The 20,365-nt window shown below is 31.2% G+C and overlaps 1 protein-coding gene across 2 annotated transcripts; it reads right to left on the reverse strand.

Annotated features, from left to right (window-relative positions):
- Positions 1-6,920: 6,920 nt before the first annotated feature.
- LOC126686027 (la-related protein 1A) lies at positions 6,921-20,043 on the reverse strand. 2 transcript variants are annotated; one of them, XM_050380039.2, is made up of 14 exons: positions 19,553-20,043; positions 17,915-18,443; positions 17,516-17,642; positions 17,135-17,225; positions 16,991-17,062; positions 15,505-16,052; positions 12,309-12,378; positions 11,598-11,702; positions 11,156-11,487; positions 10,821-10,964; positions 10,627-10,690; positions 9,471-9,616; positions 9,122-9,226; positions 6,921-7,491 (listed from the first exon to the last, which is right to left on the reverse strand). In XM_050380039.2, the coding sequence occupies exons 1-14, from the start codon at positions 19,784-19,786 to the stop codon at positions 7,356-7,358; spliced, it is 2,703 nt and encodes a 900-aa protein (XP_050235996.1). In that variant the 5' UTR covers positions 19,787-20,043; the 3' UTR covers positions 6,921-7,355. The 2 variants fall into 2 exon arrangements, with proteins under 2 accessions (XP_050235996.1, XP_050235995.1); XM_050380038.2 differs by having other exon boundaries at positions 17,516-17,678; positions 19,553-20,039.
- Between the last annotated feature and the right edge of the window lie 322 nt (positions 20,044-20,365).

A 20,365-nucleotide genomic window follows, 5' to 3' on the forward strand; every position in this document is an offset into this window, starting at 1 on the left:
GATAGGACTTTAAGGCCTTAGTAAAAAAATAGTCTTAACTTATATCAATATAGGGTTTTAAATTGGGTTTTTTATATGAAATATTGTTTTTTTACAACATTTATTTTTTACTATTCTTTTTAAATCTTTACATTTCATATCAATTTTTTTTAATACTATTTTTTCTAAAATTTTACTTTTTTATTAATTCTCATTTTCCAACACTTTTATTTATTATTTTTAATTTTTTTGCACCGTTGTATTTCTGCACTTAATATTTATCATATATTTAATTTTTAGATTTTAGATTTTGTTTTTGGATTTTGACTTTTTATGACTGTTGACGTTTTTCGTCAATTTTAATATCAACACAATATCACCGGATTCCGGTTCGACCGGTTTGACCGTCGGCTGAACTGATTGAATTAAATTGTACAGTGAGTGGTTGACAGCTTGACACTTTATAAACGTTATTGTACCTGGACGATTGACTGATCCCATTTAAATAAAAACTGACATTTCCTTTTCTTTTTTTAAATAAAGTGTAAAGCTTACCTAATCTATCCTTATGGATGAGGAGAGGGGGGGATAGGCAAATTTACCGAATAATCCTTTTAAATTTATTACTAAATGATGGTTTTATAGTCATTAACTAATTATCTATTTAATTAGTCACCAAAGATTTATTATAATTAGAGTCCAAATTAGAATAGAATTATATCATGATGTAAATTTTTTGATTCGTAATTGTTTTCCTTCTTTTCCATTTAAATAATCTATAATATATATAAAAGCACGGATGGGGAGGGACAGACAAATTTACCGAATAATCCTTTTAAATTTATTACTAAATGATGGTTTTATAGTCATTAACTAATTAGATATTTAATTAGTCACCAAAGATCTATTATAATTAGAGTCCAAATTAGAATAGAATTATATCATGATGTAAATTTTTTGATTCGTAATTGTTTTCCTTCTTTTCCATTTAAATAAAATAAAATTGTAAAAACAGCCAAATCTCAAATTAACAAAGCATTTCATTTTTATTTTTTAGTTTCTTTTACGTTTTAATTTCTAAGGATGAATTTAGGTTTAATTAGGAAAGACATTGTTAACTATAGATCTTCTACTATATTGCTAATCTCAAATTAGCAAAGCATTTCATTCTTATTTTTCTGTTTCTTTTACGTTTTAATTTCTAAGGATGAATTTAGGTTTAATTAGGAAAGACATTGTTAACTATAGATCTTCTACTATATTGCTACATTGCTTACTAAAAGGTAGCTAAACAATTTATTTTCTAAAATTGGATTCAAAACGGAGTACTGTTATATTTAATTTCTTTTTTTTATAATGCTATACTTAATTACTTAAAATTAAGTTGTTTAGTCATTTAATACTGGCATATCGATTCCTCAAATTAAGTTGACTATTAATTTAATAAAAATTATATATAGAATGTAATAATATAATTATAATAAATGCAATACGTAAACTCTTGATTATTTATAATTTTCTATAATTTATGTATAATAATATAATAGACAAACTCTATATAAACCATTTATTTTGTGTATATTTGTCTATTTTTTTATTGTTTACTTAGACTACATACTTTTAAAAAAAAATATTAGATAAATTATCCATATAAGTTTATTAGATTAATAAAACAATTATAGAAGTTATTCATTACTATCTCTCTTAATTTAAATGTTTTTGATATTCTAATAAATAAAATATAATTTTATTTGTATATTCTTATATTATATTGAATAATATATTTTTTTAAAAAAATTAATTACTATTTCAATATAATAATTCGTTCCTTGAAAAATTTATTTTATAAACTATTACTATTATTTAATATTATTTTTAATTAAAAATTAAACAATCATTGACGTGCCACATTATGAGCCAAGTGCGTAGTACGTACGACAATACTAGTTCTTTTAAAACCTTAAAAAAATCCTAATTCCTATAAAAAAAAAACCTAATTCCTATAATCTCACCCGCCTCTGTCATATTCTTCTATCTTCTCTTAATTTTTGAATCCAGTGTATTAACATTCTCTTCTTCAACACTCTTTTCTTCACTCTTTCACTACCTCCATTCTCTTTTGACCTATTATTTTTAAGTATTTATTTTTATTAATATTCTTTCAATTTTAATCCATAAAAATTTATGAATGTATAATTAATCTTTAGAAATTAAAAATCTTTATATTCTCTTCTTCTATATAAATTGGGTTATGCAAAGATACAGCCGGTTTATATTTTATAAAATGGTATCGCCATTAAAATCAGTATATACAAAATTTTTGTGATATTGTTTTTAAAGTCGACCGATTCAATACTCTAGTCCGGTTCACGGTTCTCCATTTCCTTATGATCCGATCCGGTTGGACCGGAGTTTCGGTTCTTGTGTGGTAATTGGACCGGATAGATGGCCGAATCCCGGTCAAACCGGTTGGTTCGGTTTGATTTTTAAAACACTGATTAGTATTGGTGCTGTGGTATATGAAAAATTATATGATAGTTGGTGCATTGAGTATATTTTTGCTGTATTTATTTTGAGTGTAATATAATTGGATTATGTGATGGTGAAACTGATGGATATTTGCTAGACACTGGTGTGGTTTCGGGATATTAATGTGTTTGGTATTTTGTGTCATATATATTATTAATGTAATTGTGATGACCGGCAAACTATTGGATATGATTCAACTAGGTTAAGTAGGGCCCTAATTAAATAAATATAATAAATTATGATTTAATTTATCTGATTGTATTTGTGAGTTTGACTATAAAAATTGATGGACTGATGGTTTAATTTAATGACCTTTTGTTATTTGTTTTACTTGTTGTTATTATATATATATATATATATATATATAAATATAATTAGCTATATTTTATTGAGTAGGCAGCTCATCTTTTGCCATCTATTTTTCAAGAGCTAGACCGCAGTGACTCATCCATTTAGATTCATGCAATCAGTCGATTGGTCTCGTTAGATGGAGCAACAGTGTCATCTGAATTTAAATTTTATTTAATAAAAATTTCAATTTTTTTGAACAATCAATTATTGTTTTCGAAATTAGCTTTTAGCTTTCTGTTTTAAAATCAATATTTATAAATTTAATGAAATTGTATTATTTCGAGGTCGTTAATAAATTACCGAACAAGAAGAGTTTTGAGATTTTATTTTGAGTTATAATATTATTAATATTTTTCATATTTTTCGAGAAGGGAATTACATAAACTGTATAAATTTGAGATGAGTTGTTATTTGTTTTGAACAAACAAAAACAAAAGTAACTCTATAACAGTAGTTTAAAATATAAAAATAACAAAATAGTTAAAAGAGGTGATCTATTTTTTAATTTAATTAATTAAAAAACAGAAATAAAATTTGGTACGTACATGAATTGTGTATTTTAAAACTTAATCTTAACAAGCCGTGCCTTGAAAACTATTAACATATATATAATTAACACTTTTAATGAAAACAAATTTATATATTTTATTTTTTGAAAACAATTTTATCCTATCTGTTTTTCTTCAACTTTTAAATTAACAGTGAAATACAGTTTAGCATTCATTAGTTTCTTTTTCTTATAAAAAGTTTTATTTATTTTATTAAGGTAGAAGGTACAAAATACTCTTATAGTTTTCACAAAAATGTATATCAGTTTTTTTTTTGTATAATTAAAACCTCTTTATTTTTAAATAGAACAAATAACCCCTTTCGTTCAATACCATTAAAAAACTAGTTAATGTCTGACATGTCTCCCATAATCATTTAGAAAAAAAGTTCACAAATAATTTTAATGTGTAAACTATTTACTAAAAATTTATGGGGGTAAATGTCCCAAAAGTAAATTAAAAGGGTTAATTTATTTGATTTTAAGACAACGAGAGTTTAATTGTTCAATTTTAAAAACATGAAGGTTTAATTGTGCTCAAAAAAATAAAAGAGCTGATATGTACTTTTGAAAAAAAAATCGAGAATTATTTTATACCTTATATCTTTTATTAATAAAATTTTCACCTCCAGTTGTTAATTTAAACATGTAGTTTTTCTGTTTGTTGATTCTTGAAATATTTATTTGAATTCTTTTTACATATAAAATAATATAATTTAATAAAAATTAAAATAACCTCAAACCATATAATTACAAGCAAATAAGTTCATATCTAGCTACTTAAATTTATATTTTTCATTAACATTATACTCTAAAGAATCATAATTCAATCTTTTAACTTTTTAAATTATTTAATAAATTAATTTCAAATATAGTACTCCTTCCGGTCCATAATATTTGTCAGTTTGAAATATGAAGAGAGCATTAATTGCTATTTTTCCATATTTATCCCTTTTAATTTATTGAAAGAACACAATAAATAATTAAAAATAGTAGTCATAAATATAAACAAATTTCAATATAAGATTAACTTAATAAAAGTGTTTACAAATTAATATATATTAATTATTTTTTTATTCTTGTGTTAAAACCAAATGCGACAAATATTATGAAACAAAGGTGTACAAGATAAAAAATTTGAGAATTTTGGAGGTAAAGAATGTGATTTTGGCGAAAAATGACCAAAGCCACTTCCAATGTTAATTTTGTTTAATATAGCTCCTGAAAGACAGGGAATAAATAGTTATAATTCGATCAAACTATAATTATAAATTACAGAAAAATAAATCGATAAATCAATATAATATTTGATTGGCTTCTGATTCTTAATCAATTATTATATTTATAGTCATTTATGTAAATATAATTACTAAAATTTAATTATTTAAAATTATAAAATTTGTGATATTGTTAGTACTATCGAGAAGAAAAATAAAGATAATGTGAAATTCTTAAATAAAAAAAATTAAGTTAACATGAAAGTTTTAACAAAGTAAAGGAACAATAAAAGATAGCTACAAAGTTTATTAGTAATTTATTATTTGTTCAACAAAATAATATGTATCTTATACTATAATTAATATGTCAAGAGATAAAATACTAAAATGGTAGCTAAAAAGTTAGATGACGTCAGAAAATATTTTAACTTTTTAATTCTAATATTTTAACTTATCTCTTCCACTCCATTTGTAGTCGCTGAGAAAGATCAGATGAAGATTATAGTGGAAAATCTTCATATCCAATTTTTGGATATTAATTTTTTTTTCTCAGCCATCGTCTAGTTATTGGGGCAAAGCTATAAGAATAGAACTCTGGGATAGACCTCTCATGTGTGGAATCAACTGAATCCTAAAATTTTGGCCAAAGTTGATGCTCTCCTAACAGAGAAAACCATTTAGCATATATTTTATCTTTTTTTATTTATTTATTTTTAGGCGAGTCTGCTCATGATTGTCTTCATCATTTTTAAAAAATTTAATTACCGGAAATACTTTATTATTTTGTGTTTTTTCTTTTTTGAATTGAACAAAGAATCATTTTACCCCCCTCAACTTAGCATAAAGTATAAAAAACGTTCAAATTAACAAAATAAGATCAGCTCAGACCCCCCCTTTCCATTCTCAACTTGGCGCGTGAAAGATAAACATAGTTTTGGCAAACCACCAACCAAAACTGCTGGTTTTCATAACAAATTGAGGGGGTAATCTGATCCATCTTTTCCAATTAAATCCCCAATTAAACAAAAAGTCTAATTTGGACGCTTCTTCAATTTTAATTCGCAAAAAACATGAACCCTAATTTCCTATTCGCAAAAAACGCGGTGACGAGAAGATCAATGGACATGGCGATGAGAAATCCTCAAAAAATGCGAGAGCGCGAAAACCACAACGTGAAATCCACCAGAAGACGCGCGATGACGAGATGAAAAAGAAACGATGTGCGGCGGAAGTAGAAGAACGGAAAAAAAATTTGAGAGAAATAGATGAATAGAAGAGAAGAAGTAAGAAAGAATTTTGAAAAAAAGAATAGAGAGAGAAAATGCGACTGTAAGTGTACAGAATTACCTAAAATATGTTTAAGCGTTTTATATATAATGGGATATTTTTATAAAGGCCTAATGGTAAAAAAAACCCAAACCTTTACGATTTGTTGCAATTATATCCAAACCTTTTAATTTCTGCAATAATATCCAAATTGCATTTTTTTTGTTGCAATAATATCCAAATTGCATTTTTTGTAGCAATAATAGTCAAATTAATGGCTAAACTTATTGTTTTCAATTAAGATATTAGGCTATTATTATGTTTTGATGTGTAATAATATAGTAAAAGTCCCAAAAAATGGCAAAAAACTCAAAAAGATTCATATAAAAAGTGCAATTTGGATATTATTGCAATAAAATTATGCAATTTGGATATTATTGCAAAAATTAAAAGGTTTGGATATAATTGCAACAATTCGTAAAGGTTTGGGTTTTTTTTGCCATTAAGCCTTTTATAAATATGTTTGTAAAAGGTATACCGACAAAATTATGAAAAGATGGATGAAAAAGGTGCAAATAAGTTTAAAAATTAGGCATTTTAAAAATAATTCCAGTTTTTATGTTAAATATGTATAAATCAACTTTATTTCTATTTTTCTGTCCAATTGAATACATTTAAAATTATTATTATTCTTATTTGATTACAATTATTATGCATATTCATTTGATCTAAACAGAAAGTAAGGATATAATTAAAAGAAATCTTAATAAAATATTAAACATTTACAAGTTTGATCAACTATATATTTTTGGATCTCTGTAAAGTTGAAGAAAATGGATGGCTTTCGATACGGTTGCCAGTCGAGCACTGTTTTGATTGGAGATGCTGGCAGTTGAAGCGGTGGAGAAAAATAAAATAAAATTTAAAATATATCTAATTAAAAAAAGTCCAAAAAATCCCATTTTATTTAATTTATTAGAAGAGACAATAAAGTTCGAAGATCATTGATGAAAATTACCCGCAAACGAAGATGTGTTTTTGAAAATAAAATAAAATTTGAATCTCTATTTATTCAATTCTCAGATTGTCGCTACATTTTTTTTTTCATTTTTCAAATTTTTTTTTTTTTTTTTGGTTCTATATACAAATTACAACAAGGGGAACTCTAGAGACAGTGAACAAGCAGGTACCTCTTTGAGCTTCAGATAATCCATGGAAAAATTGTACCAGAGCAAGAATCTCAGGAAGACAAAAAAACACAGGCCAAAATGGTGAGTAAATAGACCAGAACAAACCTCAGCAGTGAGCAGCCCTTCGAGGTGCAGGAGACAGCTTCCACAATAAAATACACAAAAACCTTCCTTTCTCTCTGACAAAATAAACGCCAAATCGTACTCCTTGCTCTATCCGAGTTGAATGTCAAAATCGGGAGAATGTCACAGCTGAGAAATGAGCAACGTTGCCAGCTACTGACTCGCCTCTTTAACGCTCTTCTCCTTGGCACGGAAGTCCTCCAAGCTACGGTACTCTTCCCTGAGCACTCTATCCAATTCTGCATGTTTCTTCAGTGGTTCGCGTTTCCCACGATAATGGTGGAATGCCCTAACATATATGCAACAATTCTAGTAATACAAGCAAACAGCACCCGATTTTTTAAAAACATTTAAAAAATACTGAATATAACAAAATTCTAATTGGCAGGGCCACCATATCATAATGGTATCCTCTATTTCACAACATTTAAATGGAAAACAAACAATGAATAATTATTACTTTCTGACGGCGCACGTCTTGTCTTACCTTGCCTCGCGCCTCATACTCTAAGACCCTCTGCCCCTTGCACCTTTAACACACAACTATGTTTGGATTCTTTATGTGTGATTGCCTAAAACCTTCTAGGTTATGACTTAGAGGACCTGTTCAAATCTAAGATCCTACAATTAATTGTAGCCTATTGAAATCATTAGCTTCCGCAACTATGCTAGTAAACAATCCTACTTTAATTTAATTTAACATTAAATCTTGCTTATGAGCTTCTTTTTTTTTTTTAAACCACAAAGTTCGTCTCCTTTGAGCTTCGGTTGACAAAAGACCTCCTTTTGTTATTCCTTATGAGTTCATGGATGAAGAAGATTTTACGTGTTACTTTCTGCCTACAATCATGGAAGAACAGAAGATCAATGCATTACTATTTGCTACCTAGCAATTTAATACCCGAGTTCATGTTTTCGCCAGTTAGGGGAGAATGATACAGACAAGGATGAAGTCAAAAGAAAAAAAATCAAACAACTAGGAAATTAGAATTTGGGTCTGGTCTTATAACTTTAAGACCCCAAGAGAATTTAAGTAGTTTCTAGCTCTGTTGAAACAGTATTTTAGGATTTCTTTATTTTAAGGCTAAACCTATTTTGAGGTCCCTAAACTATACATTTTTTGTTCATTAGGTCCCTTAACTTCTATTTGCCTTCTTCGGGTCCTTAAATTTTCATTTTTTGGTTCATCAAGTCCTTCAACTTTTATTTGCCTTACTCAAGTCCCTAATAGTTTATTTTTTGGTTCATTGGGTCCTTAAATGGATCTTCGTTTAAGGACCTAATGAACAAAAAAACAAAAGTTTAAGGACCTGAGAAAGTCAAATAGAAGTTGAGGGACCTGATGAACCAAAAAATGAAAGTTTAAGGATTTGAGAAAGCCAAATAAAAGTTGAAGGACTTGATGAACCAAAAAATGAAAGTTTAAGGACCTTAAAATGGGTTTAGCTTTAGCCTTATTTTAATTAAAGTCATTTTAAGAGTCTGTTGGTTTGGGATTTTCCTAGTCGGTATTAAATTAAAGTTCCTAGTTTAGGATTACTAATCCTAGTAGTATTAGGGTTTCTTTTTTAGTCTATAAATATCTGAACTTGCAATGTTTTATTCACAGAGAGAGTTAATAAAATTCAATATTATGCTACTTGAATTTTGTTGTCTCAATCCACCAAACTCTAGGTGCGATTGTCTTGGACTCTTTCGGTGTGATTTCCTAAACCCTTGTACGCGTGATTCTTAGAAGACCAGTTACTTTCTGCAAACTATATGTTGGTCCTCCTAAAATAGACTGCCAACTAAGAATCGTCTTCATTTCAACAGCAAATCTAAAAATTGATATAGTCGGTCTGCCATTTAAGTATGACTTGCATTTTCATAAAACTTCTACATTCCAAATAAGGGAGAAAAGAATCAGATAGTTTTACCAATATTTCTCTAGGCCATAAATATTGCCTTTTCGATAGAACTCCAGAGTGAGCTCTTCAAAATCTCTGTATAAGTCCTCTCGGAAATTATTCTCCAATCCATAACTGGAGAAACATGTAATTGGATGAAATTAAAAAATAAAAATATTAAAAAATTGACTGTAGCATGAATAACATTGAGGAAACACAAATAGAAAATAAATGTTCAATTAAACATGGAAAATCAAAATTAAAACATTAAGAAAACGAAATAATACACCAAATGACGGATGGTCATAATGGAGGGAGAAAATGCTGAATAGTAAATTCAATATGTGAACAGAGTCAAAAAGCACCGTATCAGTATTACCTATAAAACCTAAAAAGGCACTCCATGCCATAGTAGTAATTAGCAGCAGCATCTTCCAAAGCAAACTTTCGGAACTCATTATACATTGAACTAACAAACATATTTCTAAGAAAATATGTCCAAAACCTATAAAGCGTATTCATTTCCTGCAAAAGGATTCGAAATGGTTAAATTACAGCTTATAGAAACACATAACAGAACCATATCAAGAAGAATAAACCACCAGAAGCTAAAAGTTGACGACATTGTATATAATGCTCAAATTTCTATCTCTAAAAAAAGCAGTTCTCAATAGCAAAGGAACAAATTAAAAAGAAAAGGTTCTCATAAAACAAAGATTATCTACCTTCTATTTAGCTATTGAAGAAGTCCAATTAAAAAATTATGTAGGAGTAAATGTTGTTTCATAAAGGCATTCTAAAGAAATACGTTTACACACTAAATATTTTTCATACATGCATTGCGCATAATTTATAAGTATTGTTGTTTTAGTTTTGGAAAGTATAAATTATATTAGAAAAGTTAACTGTTTTTCAATGTGTTGAAGTTTTGAAAATAAGTTGAAACATGAGTTTCCTTAAAGAAATAAACTAAATCTCATGAGTTCATACTTAAAAAGTTAAGAAAGACCAAAGACCAAGAGGTAATTTAATGGTAATACTGTTCAATCTAACCCCCCCAACCCCCCTCTCTTCTTCTCTTCATGTATGTAGGCTAAAAATCCAAATCAACGTTATTCTACAAGTACATCACTATATCAAAATCTAAATTTCACTAATTCTATTTGTGTTTAGATACATAAATGATCAATCGAAAATAATTTAGAATAAGGACTGTTTTATATATCTAATCCAATTTATATTAAGAAGAATTAACATTAGTTCAGCGCTTTTAACTAAATATTAAAGAATAACAATACAAGTAAGAATATTGTGTAAAATCCAAGTAGGATACTATTTTTCTATAATCGTAGAAAATTGTTTATCAATCTTAAAATACTATTAATTTCTGCTATACTAATTTAGATATAGATTTTTGTCCATTTACTTATTTTTGGAAGGCATGTTGCAAAAGCTCAGCCCAAAAGGTACTGAGTAAATTAGTATATTTTCTGCCTTTGACTAAAAATAAATTACAAACAAGTGCAGAGACAAACCTCACTGCAACCAACTCCCATTTTCTTTCTATCACTCAAGCACCGCTTATGAAACTTCAGGTATCTATGGACAAGAAAACACAGGTCAATTGAAAATGCCAAAAAAAAAAAAAACTAAGACTCTGACACAGAGGAGCCACCATTCCCTGCTCAGCTCGCACAAAAAAGTCACTTGCACAGGAAAATTTGCTTACTTCTGCTGTTTAAACCCATTTTCTTCTAAAAGTTGATGGCTTGGATGCTGAAACTGTGGAAATGACTTTGGCATGGAACCTATAGGTGGACTTCCACTTGAGAGAATGCTATGTGGTGAAGCACTCAACTTTGAGGACCGGGGCCTGCAAATTAAACAGATCGCTAACTGATGAAATCATATAATGCTGCAAAATTCATTTTTCTTCCAAACAGACAGTTAAATGTCATTGCCATGTTTTTTACCACTGAAAGACAAGACAATGCTACATATAAACAAGCAACGACTGCAGCTCCAAATATAAATTCCAGAGCTCATGAAACTGTTAATCCTTACCCATGAGTTTCAGGAGGTGTAGAGCCAAAGAAAAATCCCACTGAATTACTTGGCGGGCTTTCTGATACAGCCCCAAAAGAATTACGAGCAGTTCCATGATTCCTAAAGTTGCTGGAGAAGAAGCGTTGCTTATAGGATGAATGCGGTTTTGAAAAACCTTTAGCCTGTTTCCTTGAATTATTAGAGCTTCCAGACTCCAAATGGCCACCACTTCCAGTACCACTCTTCGAATTTGAGATTCCTGGAGCACTAACACAAAATCTCGTGTTCCCTTCTTTGTTTTCAAAACTAGAACTATTCTTTTTGCGACTGGATCGCTTATTTTTAAGCTCCTGCCAAAATAGTAATATTTCAAGGATCACTAAATATAAGGATGGAAATCCACAGAATCATGAAATCATTTCAAGTAAATAATTATTTACAAAAGCACACGATTCTCAACCTGCTCAAAGAAATAGAGGCCATCATTAATTGCAATGGCTTGCTCTTCGGAAAAAAATTCAGATTCTTTACTGCCAGCTTTGGTTCCTTCACATGTTCTACTATTCTGCACAGAAAACACTAGAAGTTAAATTTCTGACAAAGTGATGCAAAGCTAGTAAGAATAAAGCCATCATCATGTTACCTATGCCAAAAGTAGAGAAGAAACACTTTAAGAACAAAATCTTAAATGTGTCAAAAGAAAATTCCAATTTAGCAATTACGATTCCAAGTATACGAATTTGCTTCACATTTTATCAAGTAACATTGCTATCAATAGAACATTCTTGCCCATGTCTCCTAAGACGATACATGCACAAGAACAAAATGAAAGAAAGTGTGATCATTTTTTAAATCCTAATATAAAGTCCCCAGTCCAACAACATTGTCCTAGGAATTATTGCTCAATCTGAATGCTTAAAAGAACACCACATCCAATACATTCATATATATAAAGTATCAGAATCTAAATTTAACTGCAAATATCATCGAATTTAAATTTGTTTCATAGGCCTATTCCTAACTCTAGCACCCTAGTGCTAATTAGTGTAACCCTAAAAATAATCTTACTCATTTATCAACATCATGTTTTATTATCTAAAATAAGTAAATAGCACTATCAAAAGAATAGCTTGCCCCATTCACAAAGTGTAGCTGCCAAACATATACATACCTGGGTGACAATCACCAGCCTCTGAACATCATGATCATTGACCAGCATTTCATCTTCTTCATCATCAATCCTGAGAAAATAAAAAGCACATCAACAGGAGTGCAAGAAAAAATTACAAAATTATACTACCATGAATTAATCACTAATTATACTCCCTACAAAATGAAAATACAAAGAAACAGATAAGGTCTCAGAAATCTGAAATAGAATGATTGTTTCAACCAGTTAATTGACTTGATATCTTTATGCCTTGTTATGGCAGGGAGCTAATAGGAACTATTTAAAGGTTAACCAATTGAAATAATACCCTGGATGATTGCAAGTATCAATTGAAAAAATGACCAATTGTTTCATGTTTGAAGGAAAAGGTTAAAAAATAGTGCTTTGCTTGGAAGCAATTACGAGCTTTGATGAAGAAACAATTTGATGAGTTCTGGTGAACTGAACTATGGGGAAGTTCATAGTAAGTAGAGCAAAGTAATTTTCAAACAAAGAACTGTTTTTGTAGTTTTTTCGTAGTTACGCTTCAGAGAGGCTGATGACAGGAACCTAATGTATCCTTCGACGTAGTATGTCATAAAAACACCCCCGTCCCTGACAACCCACCCCAAGACTTTTCTTTTAACTGGTGAAACACACTCAGAAAAACCCTCCTTTATTGATCACCCAACCTCCCATTAGAATCAAATGGTTACAGCTTACTACTAGTTGTATTAGCTTGAAAAAGTTTATTTGCCAAGACTTTTCTTTTAATTGGTGAAACACACTCAAAAAAGCCCTCCTTTATTGATCACCCAACCTCCCCATTAGAATCAAATGGTTACAGCTTGCTACTAGTTGTATTAGCTTGAAAAGGTTTATTTGAAATAGCTGGTAGATAAAAAAGTATGGTGTTTTTTAAGTTGATGGTATTCTCTCTAATCGTGAGAAGTTGGTAAGGATTATGGAGAATTCTCAATGATCAACGAGAGCCACTGAAAAATGTTAAATACAATAGAATAACTATATAGGAGAAGCGATGATGAAGCTGCAAGTTGCTGAACAAGGCAATAAAAAAGCTAACTAAGCCGTCAATAAGAAAATATAGTCTTAAACAAGGTCATAGCTTCACCCAGCATATCCTTTAAGCCGCACAAACTTTCAAACTTCTAAAAAATCAGTAATATTACTTAACTCTTAGTTATTCGCTTAAGATGCTTACAAACCATTTGTAAACGCTTTGAGTCCGATTTGAGAAATACGACATGTCAACTAAAATGGAATTGAATGCAAAGTTAATAGCATGAGATTTTTTGGAGAAATCAGAAAGCCATGTTCTAGAGTCTCAATTGGGAAAAGAGTTAAAAACTTTTATCTAATTGGTATACAATACATGGTAAATGAAACTTTATCTTGCCTGAATGGCATGTGAATTAAGTAAAAGAGAACTTAGGATAGCAAATCCAATAATCAGCATGTTGTTCTCACATCATGGGAAGACATGAAAGTTCATGAGACTTAAAACTTCAAACCACTAATGTATATAGAAAGTTTACATGTAAGTTATGCAATTGGTGTGAACTGGCATGCCATTTCAAGAGTATACAAAGAAGTTTATGGCTTCGCTATGAAAGTCAAAAACTAAATTAAGCAAAGATGTAAAATCATCTAACAAAACAAATAAACTATAAATGGAAGAGATCTAAACTTTTTAGCATGGACAAAGCACCATAAAGACAGCTTCAAAACAGCAAGATTATTCTTCTTCTGAGATGTCATGGATTCTATTTGTGAAGCACCTCGAAAATAGAAAAGGATACAATAAACACACATGCCCATCCTGGGAAAAACTGAGAGAGCCTCGCTCATTAAGGACATTAGCTATCATGGCTAATGCAGTGTAAGTTGCACCTCAAATGTAAGAACTCAGAATATGTAAGCATAAGTTACAACCAAGAACAACACAGGCACTTATAACTGAGCATGGATACAAGTGGAGCAAAGTTTATCAATAGAGATATTCCCAATCAATCAACTTCGCAAAATGACCTCACACATTTTCCTCTATCAGATGGTTAACAAAAACCTGAAAGGACAAATGATTCCATTCTCATAATGGTTTTGGACATAACTTCCAACCATATCAATAGCTTTGGTGGAAAAGAATACTCAATAGAAAGCTAAACAAGGATGTCCTTTTAAAATTAAAAGACAACATTGATGATCTAAAGATTCAGAATTTAGGGATAGCAATCAAGAAGATCATCTAGGCATACATTCTTTTCCTTGCTATCCAAGAAGAATACAAAGTTGATGATGGTAAAGAAACATACCTTTCAAACACTTGTACTATGCAAAGGTCAATAGCATAGTATGCAGGATAAAGGGTGAACATCCAATATTTACTTAATTTTTCTTTTTTCTTTTTAATTATCTACTTTATTAAATTAAGATTTTCTGTTATTTACTTATTATTTAAATCTATATAATATGTTAAAGTATGGCTAGGGGATGGACGTTCATATTTACTAAATTATCCTTTTTATTTTTAACTCCCTCCGTCCCATTTGGGAAGTCCCATTGTCATTTTTTTATGTCCCACTTAAGAAGTCCCATTCTATCTTTTTAGCATAATTTCTCATTTTTACACTTTATCTTATGTTAATAGCAAAGCTCATTTACAAGGTCATTAATGACATGCATAATTCCAAAGCACAATTAATGAGGGCAAAACAAGGAAAAAAATATGGTTTGTCTTCTTAATATGTGTGAAAAATAACAATGGGACTTCCTAAATGGGACGGAGGGAGTAATTATCTACTTAATTAAATTAAGATTTTTTAGTTATTTATTATTTAAAATTAATTATAAATTTATAAATTATTATATAAATTATAAATTTCTATTTTCACATCTATTATTATGAATAAATTACACGTTAACAAATCACATTACTAGTTACTTGCATCACACGTTAAGTAAAGGTAGTATTTCAAAAAGAGATAAAAGATAAAAGACAAAATCCAAAAACTTCATGAAAGAAAATAAAAACAAATCCAAACTATGGGTTAACAACATGAACCTCTAGGTTTATGTAAGAGATGCCTAGAGTAACACAGTGGAGAACTTATTGATCACGATCATCAAAATACAAAGTAAACAGGTAGCATGACATGAAATGTGGAGTGGCGAGAAGCAAAAAATAAGGGGTTAATACCTTCTTATAGAAGAAACCCCATCGTTCTTCTGCATTTTATGCTCAAGCTCTAACTCTTCATCAAGCATAAATGTGTTTCCGAAATCATTCGACAGATCGCCAACATCATGTACAGTCGTATCTGATATATATTTGACGCTTTCAGCTCCACTATAACTAGAAACTGCAGAGTCAGATCTTTGTGCATGGCCTGGGTATAGAGCATCATAGCTAGTTCCAAGATCTGAGAGGTTACTGTTCAAGGCAGTAACTGACTCTTCATGACTATCCTTGTTTCCACCACTCACTGCATGTATTTCAGCATTATCGCCTTCCATTTTAGCAGCACTCGTTATTTCTGAGGCATTGCCATTTGGCAAGCTGTGCTTCACAGGACATGCGCTCATTGATGAAAAGTTAAGATTTTCTTCCGAGACAGTTCGTGCATTTCCTTCAGATACGGGCTCTACAGGTTGGGACTCGAAAGTCGAAGTTTTTGACACTGATGAATGTTCTTTGGAAGCTGCAATCCATTTTGACCATTCATCGCGTCTCCTAATTTTATCACCCTATCAACATATAAGCAACCATTGTGTAGGATTAGACTACATGAGCAAAGAAGCAGGCAACAAAAGAAAAAATATTTGTGAATACAGTGGTAGTGGGTATTTCCCACACATAACATTAAAATACATGGCATTGGAAAAAATAGCACTCACCTCATCACCATGAGTTAAAGAAAGTAAGAGAAAATTCAAACCTTCTGTATAATTTAATAGGAATTTACTTTTAAAATAAATGATCAATGTAAGCTTAGGATTGTCGAATGGAAGTCAGTGAATAAAGAAAACTCTCAACCCATGAAGAACACAACTTAAGTCAAATAATCATTCAAACCCAAAAATTTACACTATTAGGTGATATTCCAACTATGATTTTACTATATCTAAGAAACTCCCACACGTGATTTTATATCTAATCATTCGACGGCCCTTTTTTTCATTAACAGTGGTTGCAATAGCTCTGCTAAACCATGAAACAGGAAAGCACTCTGAAGAAATCACATGCCCAATCTAACAATTAAAGTTCCTTTTGAGATTCTAGGTATACGTCTCGAGCATAGTTAGGCGGATTTATAACTGGAAACACTTCAGGGCATATATAGAATTGCAACAGGACCAAGCAGGAAAAACAATGATTCGGCAGCACAACAATAAATAGTTACAACATAAAACGATAAACCGGCATAAAACCTTTCTTTAACAATAACATCGTATTCAAACAAGCTAATTATAAACACACCCTGAACTTCCAGAAACAAACAACAAATAAAATACCTTATCTAAACATAAAGAAAATGACAATCTTGAAATGCCAATATTAGACAGACTAGATGATAATGTCTTAGACCATTCAAAACCACCTTCCAAGCTATTCTGCTATTATTCCAATTTGTGCATACACAAATAAAACGAGAAGATAATTAACAAGAATAAACAAAACAAACCTGCACTTCCACTGTGCTCGAACTTAGCAGAGAATCAAGGATAAATGGTATGTCTGTAGTCATTTTCTTAACCTGAGATACAAAATTTTACAGTTAATGCCTTCAACCTAAACAGCAAAAGTAATGCAAAGAAAGCAAGCATACCCTTTTAAAGTCGGCTACTTTGGAAATAGGAACCCATCCCTGGTCATCCATCCAGGATATTAGGTACTGATCGGTCTTCAGATTTTCATCACTGTCATAAAAAAAGGTGGTGCAGTTAACAGAAAACATGCATGTTATACAAACCACTTTTTTATGTAATGAAAATAGTTAGGCAATACGTTGAATGCTTAATCTACTGCTAAGTTCCAATATATAAGTATCCCCATTCAACATTAAGAAAACCCAGCTGAAATCACAAACCAATACACATAAAGTCTCATGGCGGAATTCTTAGTATTTCCAGGTGAAAGGTTGTGTTGGTAGTCAGATCATTGTAATTTTCCAGTGCATAAACGCATAGCCCTTATCTGAGAAGCTTACCTGAAATAATACTCTATTTGTCTTATTACGCCATCCCTCAGCATCAGTGTTTCTTGGGGAACTATAAGAGCCCCTGGGCCTGTAGGATAAGGCATAAAACATGGCGGCTGCCCTCCTCTTAGAGAACCTGGAGGTGGAACAGGAATATAACATATAGGTGGCCCTGTATGATAAATAATTTGACAGAATTTCAGAAAACACTAGGTTTTCAAGAAAAGAACCCAAAAATAGAAAATGAGAGCTAGGAGTAATTATGCTATGCCAAAGTATAAAAAAGAGCAGAAAACAAAGACACGCATACGCAAACAACAGCTGTATTTCACGTCATATAAAAGAGATATCTTCATTTATTAAAAAAATTAAGTGAAAACACATCAGGAGAAGAGAGAAAATAGTTACCAGAAAAGGTTGGACCCATCATGAAGCCTGGAGAAGCAATAAAAGGAGGCCTCATTAAAGGCCTTGGTCCCATACCCTGATGAAAAGCAATGTTTTCTCTGGGACTAAATCCTCGTTGGTTCCATGAGGGATTTAAATGGCCACCAGGTTCTTGCACAATGGGTCGTCTTGAAACATTGACAACATATGCATTGGGATCACCTCTTGGTGGAGGTGGAACATTTACAGGAGGTGCAAAAGGCTGTACGGTGGATGAATCAGGTCCAGACTTAACCAGATTAGTTTCAACACTTGGAAAAGGCGCATGACCAGGCTGGTAAGCATATCCAGAAACAGCAATGTGCGGTGGAGGTGGCATAGCATGAAAGACTGGTGGAATGGATGGTTGCTGGTAAGGGAAGGGTGCAGCGTAATGAGGTGCACTAATGTGGTTGCGCTTAGAGCCTGGCTTCTGATGTCTTGATGACGAATATTTACTTGAAGAATTAGAGTTTCCAGTACCATATGATTTCTGTTGCCCAGTTGACCCCTGAAAAGCCTCTAATTTTTTTAGCAAATAGGGACACCCACATGAAGCATGCTAAACATTCCATTGAGTAACAATGAAAGAGTTTGGAAAGGTAATAAAGTGAAACAAAGAAAATGCACAAACAGCTGCGAGAAAGAAATCATCCATAAAATTAGTCTTAAGTTAAATAACATTTCAAACGTTACCATGTTTATTTTAATATCCAAGAAACCAAGAGTGCACACCATTACAGAAAAATAAAGTTTCCCACATACATCAGAATAACACCAAGTAATTAGGGAAAATTGGTTGCTAGTAGAGTTCCAGTAAGTTATCCATCGATTTGTTAATACTAGTGAAAAAATAAGTATATTTCATCATATTGGCTTGTAAAACCAAGCTTGAGCAAAATTTTCGCTCTGCCTATCAGTAATCATTTATGGTACAGTTGAAAATCATGAAGTTCCTAACTCCAACATTTAAGACGCTATGAATCAAACTCAGAACCACGGAACTCAAATATGGAAAAAAAAAATAAACATATTTTGTCATCAATTTGGATACTTGTTGTTTTGTGATACAGTGTACATTATCCTTATTATTCCCTAATATATATTATATAATCAAGACTCATTGCCATATCATATTTAAAAGAAAATAGATCCCAGAGATTTATAGATGTATACGAAGTTAAGAACTACACAAAAACCTTCCCGTCTAGGAGGCCAAATCGAAAGAATTCAATGTGTGATCTTGTCAGTTTTGCAGTATTTATTTCTTTAAAATTCCTTTTTTGTATTTATTAAATTTAAAGATTAGATTCTAGCAGAGACTGCGGAGTTTCCACACACAAGAATTGACTAAATAGAATATTACTACACTAAATTCTTGAAATATTACACACTTACCAAACAAATGATTAAAGTTTATTTCTGGTTATTGTTAAACTAACACAAGAATTCAAATATCTACTTCTCCAATTTAGATTAATTTTCAAGAAATTATATATACTCATTATCATATAACAGCAACTTGACTTAAATAAGTTGAAATTCTCTAGCTAAGAGAAAACACGCAAACAAACACAATAAAATAAAATTTAGAAGACACATTATAAGTATAAAAAGTACCTGCTCCGTCAGCGGAGCCACGGGTTTAGGGACAGACTCGGTACTTTTGGAGCGCGGCAATTGCTGAGCGTCAGTAAGTGCAGGCCAAGACTCGGCGCTGATCACCGGAGCATCAGCTACTACCGGAGTTTTCCAAGCAGACTTACTAACACCACCACCACCACCACTACTACTGCTGCTGTTAATACTATTATCAACCTCCTTCTGATCATCACCGCCTTCAACCTCCGCCATCACCGTAAAATTACTAAAAACTCCTCTTCTCTCTCGCTATCGATCACACTAAGCAGAGATAATTTCTATGAAGCTGAACCAGTGGCAGAATCGTAAATTACTGCAAGGGTTTAGAGAGGAGCTGGAGCTAGGGTTTTGTAGGTTTGTTTTTCCATTGACAAAGTGAAAAATTGACAGTCACAGCTCACTACTGTTGAAAAAAAGGTCACCATGGAGCAGCCGCAAAGCCTCTGTGTGAGACTAAATTTTGCGCAGGTTTTATATGAGGTGGAGTGGTAAAAGTAAATTAAGCCTTTTTTGACTGTTGCCAATCTGTTTTGGGTTGATGTGTTAGCTTGGAAGTAGCAACTTTGAGGGTGCGGAAAGCTATGGTGTTCTATTTTTTTTCTTTTATTGTCAAAGCTTTCGTTATCTTTTGCTGATCTGTCAGAGAATTGGGTCATAGTAAAACCCTAGCTAGGAGTGAGTAAAAAGCTGGTTAACCCAGCGATTAAAATTATGTATTTCGGTTAAATATTTTGGTTAATCGGTTAGTTCTATCGATTTGTTTAATTAGTGAAAAAAGTTTTATCTAGTTTT

Source organism: Mercurialis annua, linkage group LG6 (assembly GCF_937616625.2).
Source record: "Mercurialis annua linkage group LG6, ddMerAnnu1.2, whole genome shotgun sequence".
Taxonomy (NCBI): Eukaryota; Viridiplantae; Streptophyta; class Magnoliopsida; order Malpighiales; family Euphorbiaceae; genus Mercurialis; species Mercurialis annua.

Coding starts and splice junctions, on each gene's coding strand:
- LOC126686027 (XM_050380038.2), bottom strand. CDS start 19,786: ATGGCGGAGGTTGAAGGCGGTGATGATCAGAAGGAGGTTGATAATAGT. Junction 11,488..11,597: donor GCCTCTATTTCTTTGAGCAG/GTTGAGAATCGT, acceptor CTATTTTGGCAG/GAGCTTAAAAATAAGCGATC. Junction 9,227..9,470: donor TGCCTTTTTAGGTTTTATAG/GTAATACTGATA, acceptor ATGTTTCTCCAG/TTATGGATTGGAGAATAATT.